Source organism: Petromyzon marinus, chromosome 44, assembly GCF_048934315.1.
Source record: "Petromyzon marinus isolate PM22_M1 ecotype Great Lakes invasive population chromosome 44, UKy_Petmar_22M1.pri1.0, whole genome shotgun sequence".
Classification (NCBI taxonomy): Eukaryota; Metazoa; Chordata; class Hyperoartia; order Petromyzontiformes; family Petromyzontidae; genus Petromyzon; species Petromyzon marinus.
Genome location: NC_133710.1, coordinates 4650584 through 4676791, shown reverse-complemented (window position 1 = coordinate 4676791; position 26208 = coordinate 4650584). Strand labels below are relative to the sequence as shown.

The 26208-nt window shown below is 49.3% G+C and overlaps 1 protein-coding gene across 1 annotated transcript in view; it reads right to left on the bottom strand.

Moving 5' to 3' along the window:
* The window catches only part of LOC116951974 (dedicator of cytokinesis protein 7-like), an 87567-nt gene extending 66085 nt beyond the window's left edge, over positions 1 to 21482 (bottom strand). Inside the window, exons 1-2 of the mRNA XM_032970922.2 lie at positions 20614 to 21482; positions 9887 to 9983 (exon numbers count right to left, since the gene is read on the bottom strand). Coding sequence (XP_032826813.2) covers positions 9887 to 9983; positions 20614 to 20660 — 144 coding nt within the window. The 5' untranslated portion in view covers positions 20661 to 21482. The remainder of the gene's footprint in view (positions 1 to 9886; positions 9984 to 20613) is intronic.
* Positions 21483 to 26208: the final 4726 nt, after the last annotated feature.

Here is a 26208-nt window from a genome sequence, read left to right as displayed (position 1 = left end):
ACCCACACCATCTACCCACTACTCACACCACCCACACCATCTACCCACTACTCACACCACCCACACCACCCACACCATCTACCCACTACTCACACCACCCACACCATCTACCCACTACTCACACCACCCACACCATCTACCCACTACTCACACCACCCACACCACCCACACCATCTACCCACTACTCACACCACCCATACCATCTACTCACCACCCACACCATCTACCCACCATTCACAGCACCCACACCCTGTCTTCTGTGGCCATTCTCCACATGGATATCCGCAGGGCGGGGCTGTGTGCTGGGGGACAGAAACACAAACGCACGTGCAGGCACACGTGGACTAGAGCAGCAACAACAGCCGCCATTCGCCACAACGTGGTGGTGACGTCACCACAACGCTTGTGCCAGACTAGGTGCACTTTGAGGCTATCGCGGAGGTGACGGGTCAATCCCAGGTCTCATGGGTTAACTGACTGAGATGAAATGAGAGGGAGGGAGGGGATGAGAGGGAGGGAGAGGAAGGAGGGGAAGGAAGGGAGAGAGAGAGAGAGGGAGGGGATGAGAAGGAGAGGATTAGAGGGGGAGGGAAGGACAGAGGGATGGGATGAGAGGAAGGGATGGAGGAGATGAGAGGGAGGGATGGAGGAGATGAGAGGAAGGGATGGAGGAGATGAGAGGAAGGGATGGAGGAGATGAGAGGAAGGAGATGAGAGGAAGGGATGGAGGGGATGAGAGGAAAGGATGGAGGGGATGAGAGGAAGGGATGGAGGAGATGAGATGGAGGGATGGAGGAGATGAGAGGAAGGAGATGAGAGGAAGGGATTGAGGGGATGAGAGGAAGGGAAGGAGGGGATGAGAGGAAGGGATGGAGGGGATGAGAGGAAGGGATGGAGGAGATGAGATGGAGGGATGGAGGAGATGAGAGGAAGGAGATGAGAGGAAGGGATGGAGGGGATGAGAGGAAGGGATTGAGGGGATGAGAGGAAGGGATGGAGGAGTTGAGAGGAAGGGATGGAGGGGATGAGAGGTAGTAGAGGTGGATGAGAGAGAGTTGGGGAGGGGGCCACAGCCCCCCCACCCAAGGCCGTCATCAGTCTCTGTTTCTCAGGACTCGCCCGCGTGGCCGCCGTTGAAGCTGAGACAGCTCACTATCCACATCCCGTGTAGGAAACGCGCACAATCGCGGCCAAACCCCCCCGTGCCAAGCAAGGCCGTGCCGCGCTGGCACACGGCGGAATCTCACGACGCACGGGCGCAGCCACGTCCCGAGGGGCGCGCGGGAGGGACGGTCCCCAAATGTCAAGTGGTTTAAATAGGGCCCCACGACGTTAATGCGAAAACGAAAAACATGCGATGGCTTCTCTCTGGTGGATATAAATAAAATATGGGGTCTCAAGGGGGTGGCGGGGGTGGGGTAGCGCCCCCCCCCCCCCACACCGCGAATCTTCCACTGATATCCAACGTCACCATCACCATTATTCTCATTATCACAGAATTACCACCATCATCAATCATTCGCAATCATTCTTATAGGGCAAGGCTATCACGAAAGTGCGGGTAATGATTCACAGACGGGTATAAGTCTGTGGTAGTTTGACAGCAGAGGGCCAAGTTGCGCTGTCGGGTTTTTGCCCATTTGGGCAATGATCGGTGTCATTTGTCGAAGTTGGCCACCGGTTTGGACCGTTACGTCGGCGCACCACGTGGCCTACGCTTTTTATCGGATTGACATCGCTAGGAACCTTTCACGTCCACTGCGAGTGAAGCAGACGGTGCGTGGTCGGAGTATTTATACGGTTAATATCACATTGCGCACCACTACCTACCACCTCAGCGATTACCAGGACGGACTGCCAGATTCGACTGCGAACCTCTGAGGTGAGGGCGCTGTGATGGAATGGAAACGGACTGCGACGGAATCAAACACCTATCGTGCAGATATTAGCCAATCAAAAATAGGGCTGTGTGTCAAACAGCGCTATACTCAACCAATGGGATTACTCGACTTTTTGAGCTGGCTCACAGGATCGAATGATCAGAATCCATACAATTAACGTCGATTCACGACCTACACACCCCGTTCGGGCTCACACCACCACCTACTTTCTTCCATATATGGGGCAAGTTTTCTGATGGCCGATTTCTAAAACAGACTATGTATTAAGCTTGATTTGAAGCTTTCGTGACTGCAGGAATTACTCTTTGGTTCATATTCTTGGTTCTTTCGGTAAAGTCACGTTGAAGGGAAACAATAAAATCATTAAATATATATAAACAATAAAATTCTCACGACGTTTCGACTGTAACACAAACAGTCATCATCAGGTTTTTTCACACCTGATGATGACTGTTTGTGTTACAGTCGAAACGTCGTGAGAATTTTATTGTTTATATATATTATATATTATTATTATTTTATTGTTTCCCTTCAACGTGACTTTACCGAAAAAACCAAAGAGTAAGACTAAGTATTTATAGTGGAGGAATCCGATGAGCTATAAAGCTTTTTTTCACAGGTGTCCAGGAGGGTCGAGTAAGAACGTTATAACAACAAACAAAAACACGTACAATTGTAGTGCAAAGTACAAGGAAAGGTGAGCAAACACACCCCAAAGGCATACAAATAAAACTAAAACCATCCCCGTCCTAACCACGCAAAGGCCCACCGAGGCGTCAACTTAATTTTCAGAATTGGTGCCGGGACGGTTGCGATTTGGCTGGAGGCGCCTTATCGGTACGGGTAGGGGGGCAGAGGTCGTCATCTTAATTGTAAACTACTGAAAATAAATGAGTAAAGGTGTCCAGTTTGGGCCGGGCGTTGATGCCCCCCATGCCCCCATGCCCCTCGCAAATCCGCCCATGTGCACTACCCCAAACACAAATGGAACTGATTGTATCATCCAGCCGGGATGGATGGTGGGCTGAGTCACCCCCCGGCCCCTCAACCAGGCCCAACACAGTCCAGCTGTACAAATGAATATTCGTGAAACAAGAGCCAGGCCCAATATTTGTGGGTGATTGGCAATGCGTTTGTGTCCCCCCCCCCCTCCTAAATCCAATTGCCCTCTCGGATTCACAAAAAAGCGTTGATTTTTTGTTAATGTTATCCCCTCGCATAATGGCAACTCTTCACAAGTGGAATTCATGGGCCAAACATCGACAAAACGTAGCGGGACCCTCCTTTCAAAAGGAGTCTTGAGACTCTCCCGGGTAAGCACGGGGGGGTGGAGGGGACTTGTTAGTACTACCATTATAAATCAGAGGTAAAAACCTCTTGGATCTGGCATAGCTTGGAGCCTGCTGGCAGCCTGCTGGCAGCCTACTGGCAGCCGTGCCCGTCACTTCCCCCACCCCAGGGCTTATCGGCCCCCCAACACCTGCCAAGCCCCTCCCCTCACTCCCCCTCACCCTCCCAGCCCCTCCCCTCACCCTCCAGCCCCTCCCCTCACCCTCCAGCCCCTCCCCTCACCCTCCGCCCCCTCTTCTCCACCCCCACCCACCCACAGCTGCCGGGACCACAAAATACTAAAACGCTGTACAGTAAGTGTACAGTGTTGGGATTGTGCGACCGCGTGGGTCGACTCAGCATCAAATGAGTCCCCGCAGTGAACATCGCCACCGGGAAGACAAAGGCGGCCGGGGCGTGGGTGCTGGTCACCCACCACATCGTGTGTCGCCGTGTCGGCCTTCGTCTGTGCCACTCGCGAACAGCACTTGCCCCGTCTGTCTCTTCATAGTTCATTTTCATAGTTCATAATTTATTTATTTGGTATAGCCCTGTGAGCCATTCGGCACCTAGCCTGGCACAAGCGCCGTGGCGAATGGCGGCCCTGGTTGTATTGTGCTGAACTTTCGTGGCTGTGGGAATTCAAATAATATTGCATTGTGCGTGTACTCCGGTGCGCGCGTTTAAGCCGCTGCTCGTCTGTTGCTTCATATCGAGATTCGTGTCGGGTGGCGGCAGGTTTAACGACACATTTATAATTGTACGCGATATAACCCCCCCCCGCTTATTATCGACGGGTCACATTTAGCGGGGTCGTACCGAGGTGTATGGTGCTTGCGACTCCGGGGGGGGGGGGGGGGGGCTGGCGGTGATGGTAAGGAATGTTGGGGGGGCGGTGATGGTAAGGAATGTTGGGGGGGCGGTGATGGTAAGGAATGTTGGGGGGGGGCGGTGATGGTAAGGAATGTTGGGGGGGCGGTGATGGTAAGGAATGTTGGGGGGGCGGTGATGGTAAGGAATGTTAGGGGGGGCGGTGATGGTAAGGAATGGTGGGGGGCGGTGATGGTAAGGAATGTTGGGGGGCGGTGATGGTAAGGAATGGTGGGGGGCGGTGATGGTAAGGAATGTTGGGGGGGCGGTGATGGTAAGGAATGTTGGGGGGCGGTGATGGTAAGGAATGGTGGGGGGCGGTGATGGTAAGGAATGTTGGGGGGGCGGTGATGGTAAGGAATGTTGGGGGGGCGGTGATGGTAAGGAATGTTGGGGGGGCTTGCATAAGCTCGACCACGACCGTGCGGGACCTGCCCCAGCACAGGTGCGGCTCGGATTTACAATTTGTCGTGGGCTTGGAACTTGGCAGGAGCTTCACGGCAGGGGCACGTGGCTCGGCACCAGAGATTAACAACAACAAGAGCGAGCAGCTCACGAAAGGTATAATTTTTGTTTTGTTTTTTTACAGGATTGAACCACGTGGAATGCGCGCAGGTGTGGAATGCGCTTTGCCGAGGCGCGGCTAGCGCGCGCTCTGTGGACTTTGGCGACAATCCAATGCTCTCCAACACACCGGCTAGTGCTGTACTAGTGACGAATTGGCCACGTTCTGTTCACGTGACAACCCTTACTAGTTGGCTGTGTCGGGTTTTAACGACACATCTATAGATTTACGCGACCTAACCCCCCCCAAAAAAACTCTTATCATGGATGATATTGGTCACGAAAGCCTGCTGCGTGTTGAAGTGACGATCCAAGAGTTTCGCCGGTTTTGTTCGTTCGATCTCCCGTAGCGGCTGCTAAAACAACAATGGGCACGTTTATTAAATGTCAGCGTCCACCCTCCGGGCCAGTCCTTTGGGTAGCTCCCAGCAAAGCTCGCCAAGTAAGTCCCCTTCGTAGGGGTCCTTTCTGTTCAACACCCCCGCCACCCCCCCCCCCCTAAGCAAGTCCCCTTCCTCGCGCGTCCATTCTGGTAAACCTCCCCAACCATTGTCACACACAGTAGTGTACTGGACTGTCGGTTTTAGTTGGAGTCAGGAAGAGGAACGCATGGATTAAGGAACACGCACATTGGAGACATCGTCATCATCATCATCACATTGACAGTTAAGAGAAGCGAGCGGTGCTTGGGCAGGACGCGTCACAGTTAGGAGGGGCGATGGCCGGTGGTCGTGACTAACTCCGGAGTGGCAGCCAAGAGGACACGTCCATCGCGGAGGTGGAGCAATGAAACTGGCTTGTGTGTGCAGGAGCTCGATTGATTGTTGCATGGCGAGACCTGGGAGATGGCGACAGTCTTGTTGGAGGCATTTGTCCAGAAGTGGATGATGATTATACTGATGTCCCATCTTCCGCACACCCATTTTGTGCATCTAACTTCGGTCGATCATTCAATATTTTGGAACATAAATAAGCAGACAACATGCCTCCGTATATTTTGTTACTTGCATTGACAATGCTCGTGGTTAATTTGAGTTGTGTCTTCCATAGTTTTGAATCAAACCAGGACCCATAACTAACTGAGAGGGGCCATTGCCGATAAACATCTGGCATATTCTTAGCTCTTTCGGTAAAGTCACGTTGAAGGGAAACAATAAAATAATAAAATATATATAAAACAATAAAAAATTCTCACGACGTTTCGACCATAACACAAACGGTCGTCATCAGGTGTGTCGGTTTGCATAAATTTATTTATTTTTAAACGGTGATGACGACCGTTTGTGTTATGGTCGCAACGTCGTGAGAATTTTTTATTGTTTTATATATATTTTATTATTTTATTGTTTCCCTTCAACGTGACTTTACCGAAAGAGCTAAGAATATGAATTACTGCAGTCACGAAAGCTTTAAATCAAAATTTAAACATCTGGCAGTTCACCAACATTGTTTCTAACAAGGCTGACTGCTGCTGATGAGATACTGAATGTCATAACCGGCATTTTGCTCGTGTCGAACCATTGGTGAAAGTATAATGTCCTAAGACTGTCGCGTGGGATTTGTAAAAAAAATGATATTTTTTACGTTCAGGGAACCGATATATGAAAGCGGTGCAGTGTCTGCTTGTCAGTGTTGTTTATTTATTTAGTAACATATCGCACTTGTCAACAATACCGGCATTTCGAAGCGCTTTACACAAAATATAGATAGATTTACACGAACAGCTTTTTTTTTATTGTGCATCCTGCTTCTCTTGCTGGCCTGCTGGCGCAGCGGGTAACATGCTTCCGGCTGCAAGTGGTGGAGGGTGGCTTGCGGTTGCCCTAATGTTCCCCCCTCCCGGTATCTCGCCTACCAGGGCAAGGAGCGTTGGCGTCAGCAGCAGCAGTGCGTTATGTGCAAGGGCGATTTCAGTTCCTTGAAGGAAGTAGGGGCCCTTGTATGCCAGATCCTGTGGCCAGCCAACTGTGCAGCTGCTCGTCAAAATAATAATAAAATACACGTTGGTGAATAATGCACATCCCTTTGTTGACTGCTGGATGAAGGTCTTCCCACAGTGCTCGCTTGATTAAAATCTTATTCGGGGGCTGCAGGGTGTGCCGTAGTGGTACTACCACCTGTGCCTCGACAGCAAGCCGGTCCTGGTGGGTTCAATTCCTGACTCGGGCGGCTTGCTGTGTGGAGTTTGTAAGTTCTCCCCCTGTTCTGCAGAGTTACAGTGGATCTGACAGTATAAGGTGTGTGTGAGAGTGTGAGTGAGAATAATTGGAGTTTGTCTGTTTCTTCCTCTGTTCTGCATGGGTTACCTCTGATCTTAGTTAAAAACTAACACACAATGTAACCGGTATTGGGCCAAACATCCCAATGCTGAAAAATTATCTGCAAACTACTCAATTGGGATTACACTCATCAGACATCACTCCCTCCCGAAAAAAAACTTTACAGGACCCTCCTGAATAAGTATTGAAACTTGGTGAGACTTTCCGATGAGCACAGTTAGCTATGTACCATGCGTAATAAGTTGAACATGCATATAAGGGTAGAAATGTATCTAGGAAAGATGTACCGAGCCTCACGTTTTATTCGCTTCAAGGGTCCCGAGACTCGCGTCAATCCACTGCTGGATGAAGGCCTCCCAATGCTGGCATCACCCATGGGGGTTGGTTTGACCATACTTCATCACGCTGCTCAATGTGGGTTCGTGGCAAAGTGGGTGTGAGGACTCGAGATTGGTTCAGATATCGTTCGCCGCTGATGTTTGCCGTGGCCGGTAATCAAACTTGGTGGGCTCCAACCACTACGGCCCTTCTGCCCGAGCTTTCCGTACACCTGCCCACACGACTTGTTTAATATGTATGAGTCCGGGACACCAAATCATAATTTTCATCGGCCATGATCAATACGCTGCTGGATGAAGGCCTCTCCAAGCCATCGCAACCTCCTCTTGCTGGGTGGTGAAGGGTTATCACTAAAAGTCGACATGATACACAACACGACAATCCGGCCCAATTAGAAACTAATTATGAATCACAATATTGGCCGTGAAAGCCTATGTATAAAACGGATCTATTTAATTTAGATTTTTCTACAGACCGATGTATTTCAAACCGGTTTTACGAAGCTTTGCTGGAAACCTTCGTAACAAATGAAGCTCGTACAAGTTGGTTTGGGCACTGCTCTTGTTGCGTTACGCTTGGGCAAGGAATTGCTAAGATTCTGAGGACTCGCTCAGTCCGGCACGTGTTGGGTGCACGATGCAGGGAAGCTACGTGATGAGGAAGGGGTCTACAAGCACTGGGGTCGATTAAAGGGGCAATGTTAAAAACTCGTTCACCCACAAACGCCTTTGTTGTCTGATGAGTCGACGGTTTGTGTGAATAGCAGGGGGAACAAATAAACGAAGTGAGTCGAACTGGGACTCGTGATCTTAAAGAGAAGGGGGGTCTCCTTGCTTGTACGGTCGGAAGTTTACCTGCAGCATTCACTCCATGTTGCAGGTGAACTGCTGAAGTGGGGGGGGGGGGGGTTCTTCCACGTGCTCAAGAGGCATGGGGGAGACCGCGTGGAGGCTGCGGGGATTTATTGAATTATTTAATCTTGAGCCGACCTGCTGTAGCTAAATGGGAAACCCGGCTAGGCTAGGTCCGGCAATGTATATATGTACGGTGAACTTCTTTCGCACCGTACTGGGAAGCCGTTCTAATCGGAGGTGCGGGGGAAGGACAACAAACTAAACACAAAAAGCAGTTCTAAAGATATGAGTTTTCAATTTCGATTTAAAAGTGCATAGCTCCAGTGACTTCCAAATAGAAAGAAGAGCGTTGCAGACGGCCGCTGAAGTGCATCTGAAAGCATGCGATGTAGCCGCCGCTGCGAAGACTGGCCGGGGGTTGAATGTTTTAAGTTAATTGTGTGGCCATCTGTGGGCAGACGATTACAATACAAACGATCACGCGTGGATTGTAAATGTGTAGCAGTGTCGTTAGCATGGCTTTAATTTTTTAATAAAAATCTACATTTGGGTTATGTTTTTTCCACAGCTCCGCTCCCCCCCCCCCCCCCCATTTTGTTCCCATGACTCTCCTAACTGGGCGGCCCAGGACACGCTGGCAGGACGATGTCGCTCAGCTGACCTGGGAACACCTGGGAATTCCCCAGGAAGAGCTCGAGTCGGTCGCCAGGGAAAGGGAGGCGTGGACCGCCCTTACTCAGCATGCTGCCGCTGAGACCTTCGCCAGAATAAGCGCACTGAGAGACAAACGAACGACTCTGATTCCCATCCCACGCACACAGAGTGTGCGGTGAAGCAAGGCGCTTAATTCCAGCCAGGGGTTGGTCAGGGGGGTCAGCGTATTCCCGCACCCGGCACACCGCATCCAGTATACTGTACCTGTATCGCTATGGCTGTGGCTACGACTTAGTCACGTGCCATCTTCTGCAGTGCCAGAAAATATTCAGTGCATCCCATGCGGGTCTATCCGTCCTATGTGCATATATAGGTCTCTGTTTTAGTATATGGGTATTTCTTGGTCTATGGGTCTCTGTGTTAGTCTACGGGTCTCCGTGTTAGTCTGCAAGTCTCCATGTCAGGCCAGGGATGAATCCCAGCTGGGTCCAGGTTGAGTCAGCACCCGGGAAATGATTTCTGCACCTGGCACACCACATCTACCATGCATCTTCGCTACGGCCGTGTCCGCTATTCAGCGAGACGTTAGGCCCTTTGTGATATGGGTCCACGGTGGTGGTTGCCGATGAATAGGAGCCGAGGGTGGTGATGGATTTGTACCGCAGCGTTCCACCTTGATGAGCGAGGATTCCACGCATACCACCGGCTTCACAGCCAGAACCGCACTGCGGGAACTCCTCCGCACACAGCAAGCACCCACACTCACCTGGCAGACTCCCTCAGCCAGACACCCCGTGCAACCAAACTCACCTTCCGCACACACAAAGACCCCCCCACCATAGCCTCAATAGGCTGTTAGGGATAAGTGCTCCTAGCGAGCACCGATGAAGACAGGCATCGCACACAAGGGGGTGGGTGGCCAGCACTATAACCGGCCACCTTTGTCTCCCGAGTGCCAAGTGACGATGTTTACACACCGCGCCCACTAGTGTTGGTGCACGTGAATGGGAATCGATACACTACAACAACAAACAACACGCACCGCCGCTATGCCACCCGCATTCGCGAGAGGCCCGGGGCCCTTGCCCACACTCACCGCAGGATGGAGGGGCGTGGTGAAGGCCTGGGAGAGGCTCCCGCTGTAGCGCAGGCTGGAGGAAGACGCCTGCTTCCTCAGCTCCGCAGCGCCAGCCCTGCAAGACGGAACGCAATGAACGCACGGCGGTGGGGTGGGGGGTTGTGTGGCTACATGGGCAAGGTCAGAGAGATGAAACGCAGGGAGCGAGAGCTGCTGCCTAGCAATTGCTTCATGGTCTCAGCCGGTCAGTCTATTGGACGGTCGGTAGGTCACTCGGGCAGCTGGTCACTCACGCAAGTCAGTTACTTTACCTTGTCAAGTTGGGTATAGTCACTCTTGGCATTCGTTTATTAAGTCACTCACTCAGCTAGTAACTCAGACAATGTTTCATTCAGTCAGACATCAGGTTATTGGGTGAACAAGAACCAAGGCTGAATGGCTGAAATGGCGAGAGATGACTGGTGTGGTGTGCAATAAGAGGGTCCCAGTTTGGTTGAAGGGAAAAGTGTACAAGACAGTGGTGAGGCCGGTGCTGTTGTATGGGGCCAAGTGCTGGGGCACAAGAAAGAAGGAGGACCAGGCTATAGCAGTCACAGAGATGTTATGGTGGATGTTGGGCGAGAAATGAAGTTAGAGGAAGACTCAAGGTGGTAGAAATCACAGAGAAGATGAGAGAGAAAAGGCTGTGGGTGTGGTTCGGTCATGTGGAGAGACAACAGGAAAATTACGTGGGTCAGAAGGTTCAAGTGATGCCAGTGGAAGGAAAGAGAACAAGAGAAAGGCATAAGAGGTGGGGCGGTGTGGTGCGATGGGACACGGTGGCCCGAGGAGCGGAAAGAGAGATGGCACAGGACAGGGCAGCGTGGAGAAGGTTGGCAAGAACAGCGGACCCACATGAGTGGGACAAACGGGTGGAAGAAGAGAACAAGGAGACATTTTAGGGAATTGTCTTTATTCATAGCACAATGATTTAACCGGCCAATCACTCAGCCATAAGGCGGTCACTCAGCCAATAAGCCAGCCAGCCAATCGCACAGTCACTCAGTCATTAGACAGTCACTCAGCCAGTCGGCCAATTACACAGTCACTCAGCCAATAAACCAATTACACAGTCACTCAGCCAATAAACCAATTACACAGTCACTTGGCCAGTCAGCCAATTACACAGTCACTCAGCCAATAAACCAATTACAGTCACTCAGCCAGTCGGCCAATGCACAGTCACTCAGTCAATAAACCAATTACACAGTCACTCAGCCAGTCAGCCAATTACACAGTCACTCAGCCAATAAACCAATTACACAGTCACTCAGCCATTAGATAGTCACTCAGCCAGTCGGCCAATTACACAGTCACTCAGCCAGCCAGTCAGCCAATTGCACAGTCACTCAGCCAATTACACAGTCACTCAGCCAATAAGCCAATTACACAGTCACTCAGCCAGTCAGCCAATTACACAGTCACTCAGCCAGTCAGCCAATTACACAGTCACTCAGCCAGTCAGCCAATTACGCAGTCACTCAGCCAATAAACCAATTACACAGTCACTCAGCCGCCATTACACAGTCACTCAGCCAGTCGGCCAATTACACAGTCACTCAGCCAATAAACCAATTACACAGTCACTCAGCCAATAAACCAATTACTCAGCCATCAGACAGTCACTCAGCCAGCTGTGTGAGCTGGTGGCGGTGAGTGAGTGGGAAGAGGGCGGTGAGTGAGTGGGAAGAGGACGGCTGTAGTGAGTGGGCACTTGTTGCCGTGGTGGGGGGGGGGGTGGGTGTGGGGGAACACGTGTAGTGTCCGCCGGCCCTGCCAGCTTATCGTGTTGGTCAGCGTGCGGTCGCCCCGGGGGTAGGGTGTGGGGCGATTATGTCGATGCAACCCACACGCAAAACGCCGGCCAATGCTGGGGACGGGTGCTGAGTCGAATTAAGCACAATTCCCTCGGCTGAGCGAACGGTAAGCACTTCTAATCGCCCAGGAAACTTAATTAGAAAGAACAATCATTTGCCAATGAAAGATGGATTCAATGAGAGAAATTCAAACCCTCCCTGCCACCCACCCACGCCAGCTACGCGATCCCCACCACCTCCCCAGCCATTACGGAACGTCGTAATCGCGTTATCGGTGTGAACGTTCAGAGTGAAGAGTTTTTAACCGGCGAGACAAAGCAGTCGGGAAGTGATCGGGTCAGGGTGTCAAGCAATAAGTCTTGATAATGGGCTGACTTATCAGTATTTTTTAGTTTTACACATCGGCTACACACAGGGCTTTTAAAGAAGTGCTTACTCAGCGAAAATTGGTTCAATAGAAGCAAACGAACTCTGCACCGGTTTTGACATTCAATGTCTTATCAGCATGATGCAATGCTGCGTGGGTCTGCTGCCAGATGTTTATCGCCAAGGACCCCTCTCTGTTGGACATGGGGGTCTAAGTTCGATGCAAAACTATTTAATACACGGCTCAAAGTTACCATTTGCGTCATTATTTGGCTTCAAATTCGGGTCACCGAGTTATTCACGTGGTGTGCTAATAACCGCTCCACCACCACTCCACACACACACACATGAAACTAAACACACTCTACGGCAGTGATGTCTGGAAGTTTGTAAAATGCTGTGGATCAACAGCATCGCTTTGCACTCGAGTCAGCATCAAGGTGCCCCAACGTTGCTCGCTGCGAGTGGTGACGGCAGTGCCAGGCTAGCTGCACGCTCGCCCTGCCACAATGATGCACGAACGACGCTGTTGCACAGCTGCAGTGCACCCACCGCACGTTGATGCACGTTAGAAAGATCATGCATAAAACATGGATTCGCTGACGCTGTTCAACATGGAGGGAGAATAGAGTGTGTTGGCACAGTGGTGACCCGTGCGACTCAATTCCCTACTCGGGCGACCTTCCTGCGTGGACTCTGCATGGTTGTCCCCTCTCTGCCGTACGGGCTGCCTCCGGCTTCTCACGTGTCCTGCCAAAGCTAGCAAACAACGACAAAGATCGCCCGTATAGCCCTTAACAGACTGTTGGAGCAAGTGCTGTTAGCGAGCACCTATGAAGGCCGGCACGGCACACGATGGGGGGTTGCTGGCCAACACCACGCCCGGCCGTCTGTCTCCCCAGTGAAGATGTTTACACCACACCAGGTACTCATTTGAGGCTGAGTCGACCTAGGGGAGAGGCCCAGGATCGGTTCAGATAATCGTCAATGGTGTTGGTCGTGAGCGGGAATCGAACTCGAGTCGCCAGGTTCGTAGCGCAGCGCCGCGCACCGTTACACCACCGCTCCCCACAGCTCTACACGCACATACACACACATACAATGTCATTGGTGTCGGCAAAACGTCTCAAAGCAGGACCCTCCTTAGAAGAAAATTAGGTTTTTCCTGGGTAAATAAGTAATGATTGTTGTTTAATCAGTGGTACGGAACCCGGCGGGTTAACTGTCAGGACAAAATGCGTTTGGCGGATTTGAAAAGGGTTCTCTCTTGACCAGGTCTGTGGGTCTCCCAAGTTGTGGTCAATGCTTTGTTTAATGTGCGCTTTCTGTAGGGCGAGTCCCCCTGACAGCTTCACAGCATCACACTGAAGTCCCGTACCTGTCGGATCGTCTCCAGGAGGATTATCGTGCACACATAAAGGCAAAAGATCCCCCATGTTTAGTGCCTGATTAAGCTAGCGCAGGGGGCCTGTACTATTATTTCTAAAGGGGCCCTAAATAAATAAATAAAACACGTAAATATTAAAACATAAATTTTTAACTTGCATAGTAAAGTACATTGCATTTTTTCATTTGCTGTACCGCCAGTTAATCCTACAAATCGCTCATCTTAAACACCCAGTCGTTCATAAAAGTTGAAGGCGGTATAGTACTATAGTAATAGAGCAAGTGCAGAATCGCTGAACCGGAATTGATAGCTTGAAAGCATTTAGCGAGGGGCCATTGAAAGTGCGGGGCCTGTAGCTGCATATGTAGTAGCTACATATGTAGTAGTTACTACATGTGTAGTAGCTACTACATGTGTAGTAGCTACTACATGTGTAGTAGCTACTACTCCGTGTAGCTACTACTCCGTGTAGCTACTACTCCGTGTAGCTACTACTCCTAGTAGCTACTACTCCTAGTAGCTACTACACGTGTAGTAGCTACTACTCTTAGTGGATACTACTCCAGTAGTAGCTACTAGGAGTAGTAGTAGTAGGAGTAGTAGCTACTACACAAGTAGTAGTAACCACTCGTGCTCCGAGGATAATCCGGCACTGCCCATGTTGCCTTCACAGAGGCTGGAAGGGCAAGTGCTGTTCGCGAGCACCGTGAAGGCCGACATGGCGCAACAAGGGGCATGTGTTGCGAGCACCACGGATGGTGTGGCCTTTTGTCTCCCCAGTGGTGAAGTCTCACCACTGGGGAGACAAAAAAACACAAGTGTGAAGTCTCACCCCTTAAACTGTTGGGCTAAGTAGTAAAGCACTCCTAGCGCGCAGCTATGAACACACAGACATAAAGACAATGACCCCCCCCCCCCGTATAGCCTGTAACAGACTGTTGGGGCAAGTGCTGTTGGCGAGCACGGCACACGAGGGGGTGGGTGGCCAACACCACGCCCGGCCGTCTTTGTCTCCCGAGTGGCGACGTTTACACACTGCGCCATGTACTCATTTGAGGCTGAGTCGACCTAGGGGGGAGGCCCTGAACCGGTTCAAATATTCGCCGCTGTTGTTGGTCGTGAGCGGGAATCGAACTCGGGTCGCCAGGTTCGTAACGCAGCGTGATAACTGCTACAAAGACAAAGACCCCCCCCCCATGTAGCCTTAACAGACTACTGGGGCAAGTGCTGTTAGCGAGCACCTACAGTGAGGGAAAAAAGTATTTGATCCCCTGCTGATTTTGTACGTTTGCCCACTGACAAAGAAACGATCAGTCTATAATTTTAATGGTAGGTTTATTTGAACAGTGAGAGACAGAATAACAACAAAAAAATCCAGAAAAACGCATGTCAAAAATGTTATAAATTGATTTGCATTTTAATGAGGGAAATAAGTATTTGACCCCTCTGCAAAACAAAACTTAGTACTTGGTGGCAAAACCTTTGTTGGCAATCACAGATGTCAGACGTTTCTTGTAGTTGGCCACCAGGTTTGCACACATCTTAAGAGGGATTTTGTCCCACTCCTCTTTGCAGATCTTCTCCAAGTCATTAAGGTTTCGAGGCTGACGTTTGGCAATTCGAACCTTCAGCTCCTTCCACAGATTTTCTATGGGATTAAGGTCTGGAGACTGGCTAGGCCACTCCAGGACCTTAATGTGCTTCTTCTTGAGCCCACTCCTTTGTTGCCTTGGCCGTGTGTTTTGGGTAATTGTCATGTTAGAATACCCATCCACAACCCATTTTCAATGCCCTGGCTGAGGGAAGGAGGTTCTCACCCAAGATTTGACGGTACATGCCCCCGTCCATCGTCCCTGGGTCATAGGCAGCATTCCTCCTCCTCCAAACACGGCGAGTTGAGTTGATGCCAAAGAGCTCCATTTTGGTCTCATCTGACCACAACACTTTCACCCAGTTGTCCTCTGAATCATTCAGATGTTCATTGGCAAACTTCAGACGGGCATGTATATGTGCTTTCTTGAGCAGGGGAACCTTGCGGGCGCTGCAAGATTTCAGTCCTTCACGGCGTAGTGTGTTACCAATTGTTTTCTTGGTGACTATGGTCTCAGCTGCCTTGAGATCATTGACAAGATCCTCCCGTGTAGTTCTGGGCTGATTCCTCACAGTTCTCATGACCATTGCAACTCCACGAGGTGAGATCTTGCATGGAGCCCCAGGCCGAGGGAGATTGACAGTTCTTTTGTGTTTCTTCCATTTGCGAAGAATCGCACCAACTGTTGTCACCTTCTCACCAAGCTGCTTGGCAATGATCTTATAGCCCATTCCAGCCTTGTGTAGGTCTACAATATTGTCCATGACATGCTTGGAGAGCTCTTTGGTCTTGGCCATGGTGGAAAATTTGGAATCTGATTGATTGATTGCTTCTGTGGACAGGTGTCTTTTATACAGGTAACAAGCTGAGATTAGGAGCACTCCCTTTAAGAGTGTGCTCCTAATCTCAGCTCGTTACCTGTATAAAAGACACCTGGGAGCCAGAAATCTTTCTGATTGAGAGGGGGTCAAATACTTATTTCCCTCATTAAAATGCAAAGCAATTTATAACATTTTCTACATGTGTTTTTCTGGATTTTCTTGTTGTTATTCTGTCTCTCACCTTTCAAATAAACCTACCATTAAAATTATAGACTGATCATTTCTTTGTCAGTGAGCAAACGTCCAAAATCAGCAGGGGATCAAATACTTTTTTCCCTCACTGTATCAAGACCGGCACGGCACACGAGGGGGTGGGTGGCCAGGACAACGCCCAGCCGTTCTACACGCAAACATACAACACATATAGCCTATACCACTCAACACACACACAGGAAACTAGTCAGGAACCATGACTGTATGGCCAATGGACAATCAATTACAAAAGTGATGGTTTATTTATGATGGACTATTCCATTGTGTGCTGTTGCGGGAGGGGATGATGGTTGGTGTCCATGCACCAACCATCACCCCCTGGGGTTAAACGACACAATATTAGACGATACGATATTAACGTTGGCCCCATCGCTTCGTGAATGTATTTCGCAGTGTCGTTGGATTGTATTCATTGCTCCGCTGTACTTCCAGTGAGAGTTGAAGCTTTCCCATGTTGTCACCTGACGTTCGAATCATTCCAAGTTTAATCTGCAACGCTCAGAACGCAACAGCTTGCTCTCAGTCACACAATGTGTCACGTGTATAACACGCACTAAGCTGCTAGTCACACAATGTGTCACGTGTATAACACACACGAAGCTGCTAGTCACACAATGTGTCACGTGTATAACACACGAAGCTGCTAGTCACACAATGTGTCACGCGTAGAACACACGAAGCTGCTAGTCACACAATGTGTCACGCGTATAACACACGAAGCTCTCAGTCACACAATGTGTCACACGTATAACACACGCGAAGCTGCTAGTCACACAATGTGTCACGCGTATAACACACGCGAAGCTGCTAGTCACACAATGTGTCACACGTATAACACACACGAACCTGCTAGTCACACAACGTGTCACGTGTATAACACACACGAAGCTCTCAGTCACACAATGTGTCACACGTATAACACACGCGAAGCTGCTAGTCACACAATGTGTCACGCGTATAACACACACGAAGCTGCTATTCACACAATGTGTCACACGTATAACACACACGAACCTGCTAGTCACACAATGTGTCACACGTATAACACACACGAACCTGCTAGTCACACAATGTGTCACGCGTATAACACACACGAAGCTGTCAGTCACACAATGTGTCACGCGTATAACACACACGAAGCTGCTAGTCACACAATGTGTCACGCGTATAACACACGAAGCTCTCAGTCATACAATGTGTCACGCGTATAACACACACACGAAGCTGCTAGTCACACAATGTGTCACGCGTATAACACACACGAACCTGCTAGTCACACAATGTGTCACGCGTATAACACACGAAGCTGCTAGTCACACAATGTGTCACGCGTATAACACACACGAACCTGCTAGTCACACAATGTGTCACGTGTATAACACACACGAACCTGCTAGTCACACAATGTGTCATGCGTATAACACACGAAGCTGTTAGTCACAACGTGTCACGTGTATAACACAGACGAAGATCTCAGTCACACAACATGTCACGCGTATAACACACACTAAGCTGCTAGTCACACAACGTGTCACGCGTATAACACACACGAACCTGCTAGTCACACAATGTGTCACGTGTATAACACACACGAACCTGCTAGTCACACAATGTGTCACGTGTATAACACACGAAGCTGCTAGTCACACAATGTGTCACACGTATAACACACACGAAGATCTCAGTCACACAACATGTCACGTGTATAACACACACGAAGCTGCTAGTCACAAAACGTGTCACGTGTATAACACACACGAAGCTGCTAGTCACACAATGTGTCACGCGTATAACACACACGAAGATCTCAGTCACACAACATGTCACGTGTATAACACACACGAAGCTGCTAGTCACACAATGTGTCACGCGTATAACACACGAAGCTGTTAGTCACAAAACGTGTCACGTGTATAACACACGAAGATCTCAGTCACACAACATGTCACGCGTATAACACACACGAAGCTGCTAGTCACACAATGTGTCACGTGTATAACACACGAAGCTGCTAGTCACACAACGTGTCACGCGTATAACACACACGAAGATCTCAGTCACACAATGTGTCACGCGTATAACACACACGAAGATCTCAGTCACACAATGTGTCACGCGTATAACACACACGAACCTGCTAGTCACACAATGTGTCACGCGTATAACACACGAAGCTGCTAGTCACACAATGTGTCACGCGTATAACACACACGAAGATCTCAGTCACACAATGTGTCACGCGTATAACACACACGAAGATCTCAGTCACACAATGTGTCACGCTTATAACACACACGAAGCTGCTAGTCGCACTCTTTTCACGCTCACACTGTCAGTCACGTAATTAATTATTAACGATACCGATCAATTGCGGAAATGACGACGTCACAAGTAACCGGCAATAAATCGATACAATTGAAATGCCTTTGTTGGTGTTGCAAAGCGTGAAAGTTCACGGACGAAAGCTGTCGTTTTGTCGCTTAAAGCGTTGCATTTGTTACGTCCTAGACATTTTGTCAGGAAATGAATAAGTACAGTCATATTTTCTTAAAATTCATCTAGCGATGATCAACCACCACCATCAGACCAAAAAATATATATGGCCAAAAATAAACGACGAAGTCGATTGTGCCATGATGGTACGCTGTATCGCAGTCACAAAATTCGAGAGGCAGACAATACGCCTCCGTCCCATACGTCTCGCTCCACATAAAGAGGACTCTTCTTATCTTTATTCATCTCATCAGCTGCGCAATCTGCTGGGAGGGCTTCGCATGAGCAGCAGTGGTTCAACGCAAGCAAAATATGGACACGTTTCGACAGCCACTGTCTCGTCGGCAGTCAGGCTTGCATGGATCAATGTTTGTGTGAACTGCCAGATGTTTGTTGGCAAGGACCCTCTCTGGTTAAAATGTGACACAAAATTCCACGATAAATAGCACAATATAATCATTGCGCCTTCGTTGTGGAGAATATAAATAACAACACAGCAGGTAAAACATCTCATTCCCATATTTGTCTCTCGACAGGAAATATACTTGTGTTTCTGTCAAATAACCTGGGTCTCCCATCTCTGTGTGAGCCACCAACCCCAAATAACCACCACCCTCCCACCCTCCATCGACCCAGACGTTGGAAATGCTAGCGTGGGTTCATAATGGCCATCCCTAGGTACCCCTGTAATTCCCGTACCCACGAACCTCACTCCCCATGCCCCATCCCTATTAGCTACCCGAATTGTACCACTCATAACCCTTGTCAAGCGTCTTGGATAAAATCGCTCTAGAAATATATAAGATGTTGAACTTCTTTCGCACCGTACGTATCCAACCGTTGCTTAATCGGCAGTGCGGTAATGGACGTGGCACGGGCTTTGTGGGCACGTAAACGAGAACTTTGATAACCACGGAGCGGCGTTGGGGAGCACATGGCCATTGTGACAACACCCGGGATGGGTTTACAGTCCAGAGGGAAACTGCAAACTGACCATGACATTTGCAGCAGTAGCAGTTGTAGAGTCATCAGCAACTATTTACTTCTTATCATCATCAGCAACAGTAGCAGCAGTTTTTAAATCTTCAGGAGGATTAAATTATCATTGCCGTCGGCAGCAGTTGAATTATCAGCAGCAGCAGTGTTTGTTGCAGAATGAGTCATCAGTAGTAGTAGTATTTGTTTAACAGTAATCAGCAGCAGAAGAATAATGTTCAGGATCATCAACAGCAGCCGCAGTATCAAAATCAGCAGCAGTAAAAATTGTATAATAGTAATCAGCAGCAGCAGAATAATCATTATCAGAAGCAGAAGTAGCAGTACAATCATCAATGGTAGAAATAAACTCCCAGTAGCATCATCAGCAGCAGCTGGATCATATTAATCTAACAGGAGCAGTCGTAACCACATCATCAACAGAAACTTCCTTTCCTTCAGCAAAAGCAGTGGAATGAATCAGCATCCGCATGTGACAAGAGCATTCGTACAGCGCTTGTGCCACGCTAGATGCACACAACACCCTCTGGACAATAATAATTAGAAAGGCCGCACCTAGATATGGTCGTGAGAGTTGGGAGGGTTAGGGGAGATTCAGGGAGAGTGGATGAAGTGAAGGGAGAGCAGAGTGGATGGACAGTGAGAGAGGAGAGTACAGAGGGAAGGTAGAGGAGATGGGAGAGGAGAGTGGAGGGAGAGGAGAGTGGAGAGAGTGGAGGGAGAGGAGAGTGGAGGGAGTGGAGGGAGAGGAGCGTGGAGGGAGTGGAGGGAGAGGAGAGTGGAGGAGAGGAGAGTGGAGGGAGAGGACGGAGAGGAGAGTGGAGGGAGAGGAGAGTGGAGAGAGTGGAGGGAGAGGAGAGTGGAGAGAGTGGAGGGAGAGGAGAGTGGAGGGAGTGGAGAGTGGAGGGAGTGGAGAGTGGAAGGAGACGCGTGGCCCTGTACAGGTGTCGAACTCTCCTCACCTGTTGAGTCTGATGGCGAATGCGCGGAGCTCCCCTGCGGCTGCCATTGTGAGCGGAGCGCCGAGAGCGGGCGCGGCCAACTCCGGCTGCCCCCCTCCTCCTCTCTCCTCCTCCCTCCCCTCGTACACACACACACACTCCCTCTGTGGACTAGAGTCACGACACACACAACTCTCTATAGACCTCACTCTCTGCACACTCTCTCTCCAGTCGACTATTCACTCCCTCTAGACTCTGCACGCTCCCTCCCCTCTCTCCACGCCCTTCCCGCCACACTCTCTCCACTCTCTGTAGTCGACAGCCTCTCTCCCCCGTCTCTACCTACTCTCTCCGCTCTCCGCAACACTCTCTTACTCTCTCTCTTCACACTTCCACGCCCTCCCCCGACAGCCTCTCTCCTATCCTCTGCGAACTCTCCTCTCCTCCTCTCTCTCTCTCTCCGCATCCACCCCCCCGCTGGGGCTCCGCTCGCCCCCCACTCTCTCTTCCTCAAGTCTCCATCTCCCCTCCACACAACCTCGCCACACCGCACTCTCCACTCTCTCGCCACGATCCTCCTCTCCTATGCACTGCGCTCCGCACGCTCCCCCCCCACCTCCCCTCTCTCTTTACTCCACCCTCATTCACTCCCCTCTCTCGTCACACTCCCTTACCGCACCCTCAATCCTGTCCTCCCCCTATCAAACCATACGTTCTGCACGCTCTCGCCTCTCGCTACGCTCTCCCTGTGTACTCTCCCCTCTCTCTGCAGTCCGCACTCTCCATGATGTCTCCCCTCTTACACACTCGCCACACTTCCTCGCCTCACTCTCTCGTCTCTCTCCCTTGTCCACTCACTCTGCTGCCGATCCTCTTCCGCGTGCTGTCTCCTTTCGCCTCTCTCTCTCGTCTCTCTCCCACCCCCGCTCTCCCTCTCTTTTTTTTGTTACGATCAGAGGAAACAAGAAGATGCTCGGTGTAGTCGGCACTTTGCTTCGTTCATAATTTCGTTTTTTTTAATGCTTTGCTTTATGTAAACCCCTTCCCTCTCTCTCTACCCCCTCTCTCTACCCCCCCCCCTTTCTCTACCTTCTCTCTTCCTACTCCATGTCGCTCTCGCTCTTCCTCTCGCTCTCTTTTTTTCACACTCTCTCGCTCTCTGTCTACCCACACACACACACTTTCTCTCTGTACCCTTTCTACAGTGAGGGAAAAAAGTATTTGATCCCCTGCTGCTGATTTTGTACGTTTGCCCACTGACAAAGAAATTATCAATCTATAATTTTAATGGTAGGTTTATTTGAACATTGAGAGAAAGCATAACAAAAAATCCTGAAAAACGCATGTCAAACATGTTATAAATTGATTGCATTTTAATGAGGGAAATAAGTATTTGACCCCTCTTCAAAACATGACTTAGTACTTGGTGGCAAGACCCTTGTTGGCAATCACAGAGGTCAGACGTTTCTTGTAGTTGGCCACCAGGTTTGCACACATCTCAGGAGGGATTTTGTCCCACTCCTCTTTGCAGATCTTCTCCAAGTCATTAAGGTTTCGAGGCTGACGTTTGGCAACTCGAACCTTCAGCTCCCTCCACAGATTTTCTATGCGATTAAGGTCTGGAGACTGGCTAGGCCACTCCAGGACCTTAATGTGCTTCTTCTTGAGCCACTCCTTTGTTGCCTTGGCCGTGTGTTTTGGGTTATTGTCATGCTGGAATGCCCATCCACGACCCATTTTCAATGCCCTGGCTGAGGGAAGGAGGTCCTCACCCAAGATTTGATGGTACATGCCCCGTCCATCGTCCCTTTGATGCGGTGAAGTTGTCCTGTCCCCTTAGCAGAATAACACCCCCAAAGCAAAATATTTCCACCTCCATGTTTGACGGTGGGAATGGTGTTCTTGGGGTCATAGGCAGCATTCCTCCTCCAAACAAACACGGCGAGATGAGTTGATGCCAAAGAGCTCCATTTTGGTCTCATCTGACCACAACACTTTCACCCAGTTGTCCTCTGAATCATTCACATGTTCATTGGCAAACTTCAGACGGGCATTTATACGTGCTTTCTTGAACAGGGGGACCTTGCGGGCGCTGCAGCATTTCAGCCCTTCACGGCGTAGTGTGTTACCAATTGTTTTCTTGGTGACTATGGTCCCAGCTGCCTTGAGATCATTGACAAGATCCTCCCGTGTAGTTCTGGGCTGATTCCTCACCGTTCTTATGATCATTGCAACTCCACGAGGTGAGATCTTGCATGGAGCCCCAGGCCGAGGGAGATTGACAGTTCTTTTGTGTTTCTTCCATTTGCGAAGAATCGCATCAACTGTTGTCACCTTCTCATCAAGCTGCTTGGCAATGGTCTTGTAGCCCGTTCCAGCCTTGTATAGGTCTACAATCTTGTCCCTGACATCCTTGGAGAACTCTTTGATCTTGGCCATGGTGGAGAGTTTGGAATCTGATTGATTGATTGATTGCTTCTGTGGACAGGTGTCTTTTATACAGGTAACAAGCTGAGATTAGGAGCACTCCCTTTAAGAGTGTGCTCCTAATCTCAGCTCGTTACCTGTATAAAAGACGCCTGGGAGCCAGAAATCTTTCTGATTAAGAGGGTGTCAAATACTTATTTCCCTCATTAAAATGCAAATCAATTTATAAAATTTTTGACATGCGTTTTTCTGGATTTTGTTGTTGTTATTCTGTCTCTCACTGTTCAAATAAACCTACCATTAAAATTATAGACCGATCATTTCTTTGTCAGTGGGCAAACGTACAAAATCAGCAGGGGATCAAATACTTTTTTCCCTCACTGTACCTCTCCACTCTCTCAGCTCACTCTCCCCACGGTCTCTCTCTCTCACGCTCCCCCTCCACACTCTCTCTCTCTCTGCACCCTCTCTACCTCTCCACTCTCCCAGCTCACTCTCCCCACGGTGTCTCTCTCTCACGCTCCCCCTCCTCTCTGCTGGAACACAGACCGCTTGTTGTTCTCCAACAGAGAGGGGAGGAGAGACGCATTCGCACGCATTTTTTTGGGACAAATTAAAAAAACGTAACAAATCACACAAGCACGCGTGGGTCACGTGCGGGGAGGTGGTTATTTGGCCATACTTCACCACGCGGGTCATTACGGGCCAGTAAAGGCACGATGAGCGCAGACATCAGTCGCATACACGAAGCTCTTTGGGGCCGTCCATAAATTACGTCACGCGATTTTGGAAGACTCTTTTACCCCCCCTAGTCACATGGCGTCACAAAAAGTCAGACCCCCCTCAAATATGACGTCACAAAGCTCTGCCCCCCCCCCCCCCCCAAAATATAAAACATGCTTCAAATCTCGATTTAAAGCTTTCGTGACTGCAAGGATTAATCTTCTTTGGTTCTTTCGGTAAAGTCACGTAGAATGAGAATAAAATAATAAAATAACACAATAAAATTCTCACGACGTTTCGGCCGCTTGCGTTGTGGCCGAAACGTCGTGAGAATTTTATTGTGTTATTTTATTAATTTATTCTCATTCTATGTGACTTTACCGAAAGAACCAAAGAAGATGCTTCAAATCGCTTTAAACTATTGTCATTGTAGTGTGTATTTAATATGGCGCTGCACTGTGGTGTTGTAGGAGAAACATTTATTAAAAAGTCTATTTAATTAAGTAGAACGTGTTGTCTATATTTATTTAAAGTTGCCCATTTTGATGTGACGTCATATTCTCACCCCCCCCCTCCCTAGGTGCGTGACGTCATTTATGGAGGGCACCTTTTTGACAGATGTCCAGTATGGGCGGATCAGCAATACTACAACAGCAACCAATACAACAAATCGATAGGAGTGCAAAAATTGAGAAAATGCTTAGAAAGTCTATACATGTAAATACATGTATTAAATATGGAAATACAACACACGTACAACTTTACTGTGTTTCGACTTACGAACGGGATCCAGGACCGAATTGGCTTCGTGAGTGGAGGACTGCCCGTGCATCTGCAATATATGTTTAACGCGTAGGCTTTTGCACCCAATATCATCCATAATGTAGGTTTTTTTTGTGTTAGATCGCGTAAATAGAACATGCTAGTTGTACTTACCGGCGAAATGTTGTACTCAGATTGTACTTGTTGTGGATTTGCTCTCCAACACACCGGTGTGCTGTACTAGTAACGAATTGGCATTTTATTTTATACCTACGTGACTTTACCGAAAGAACCAAAGAGTATGGATTCCTGCAGTCACGAAAACTTTAAATCTAGATTGAATTGCCATTGTTTTCTTTACGTGACAAACCTTACTAATTGGCTGTGTCGGGTGGTTACAGGTTTAACGACACATTTATACTGGTAGGAACGAAGTTGTAAACTGAGTGTACCAGCCTGCAATAGATTAATGTGTCTGTCCGTCCGTCCCCTTTCAATACTTTAACGAAGTGAAATCTCGTGCTGTTGGGTGTAAAATCAGCAATAGATAGCGCAGAGACTTGTCCTACCAGCCCACCCTGCAGGGACCTGTTATATTTACACGATCTAACCCCAAAAAACTCTCTGTATTATGAAATAGATGTGTCTGCGCTTCTTCTCTGCTATCAACCACGCGTAGCACCTGAACCCTACAACACCCGCTATGGATGGTGGTGGTCGCCCGCTCACGCACTGATAACCAGACTCAACCACGCTGATCAGACGAGATGAAGACACATTCGGGATGACCTGGCCATCTTAGTCTTCGCCTGGCTGACGCTGATGGGGAGCAGCTGTAGCATTTGACATTGATGTGGTTGATAAACCACACGGTTGGGTCGCGAGTGTAGATGTCTGTGCGGGCCTATTGGTCCCTACGTGAGTGTATGGGACTCAGTATTCATCTTTAGATCTCTGTGTGAGTCTTTGGGTCTCTGTGAGTGTACGGTACGGTTGGCTATGTAGGGTGCAAAGGAAGTTCAACATCCGTGTGAATCTATAGATCTCTTTGCGGATGTATAGGCCTCAGTGTGAATATATCTCAGACTTTTTCGCATGGCTGATGTTGATGCAGAGCATAATCTGTAATGTCACGCAGTATTAACCAGGTCGGCCTGCCGGAATCGAACCGCGAACCAATGGAACTTGCTGGGGCAGTGTCCACTGTCCCAGTACAAAGGTCTTGTATCGCCATCTAGTGGTCGAGCGAAATCAATGCACCGTGGTCTCCTATCGTCCCATATTGAGCAGTGGATTAATCACGGCTGGTGATAACGATGCTATCGTAACATGCATGTAAAAAAGCATGCATGGAATCGCGCATGTAAAGAACAAGAGTTACGTTTGACTATGCAGCGCGTGCAAATTATTTTCAGGCGATTTATTTACTGAGCGAATCGGAACGTCGATTCCCATACGGACGATTCAAGGCGCGTATCGCTGAACGTGAGAAGGGAACACCAAGAAATTGATGAATGGACGATGCGCAAACCCCGCCCCCCGGAAGGTGGGGCCACGCTAAGCCCCGCCTAAAAGGGGAAGATTCATGGGACAAGCCCCGCCTATTAAGGGAAAGGCAATCAAAAGTCCCGCCTATAAGGAGAGGGGCAACGACAACCCCCCCGCCTATAAGGAGAGGAATTCTACCTATACGAGCTACGCCGA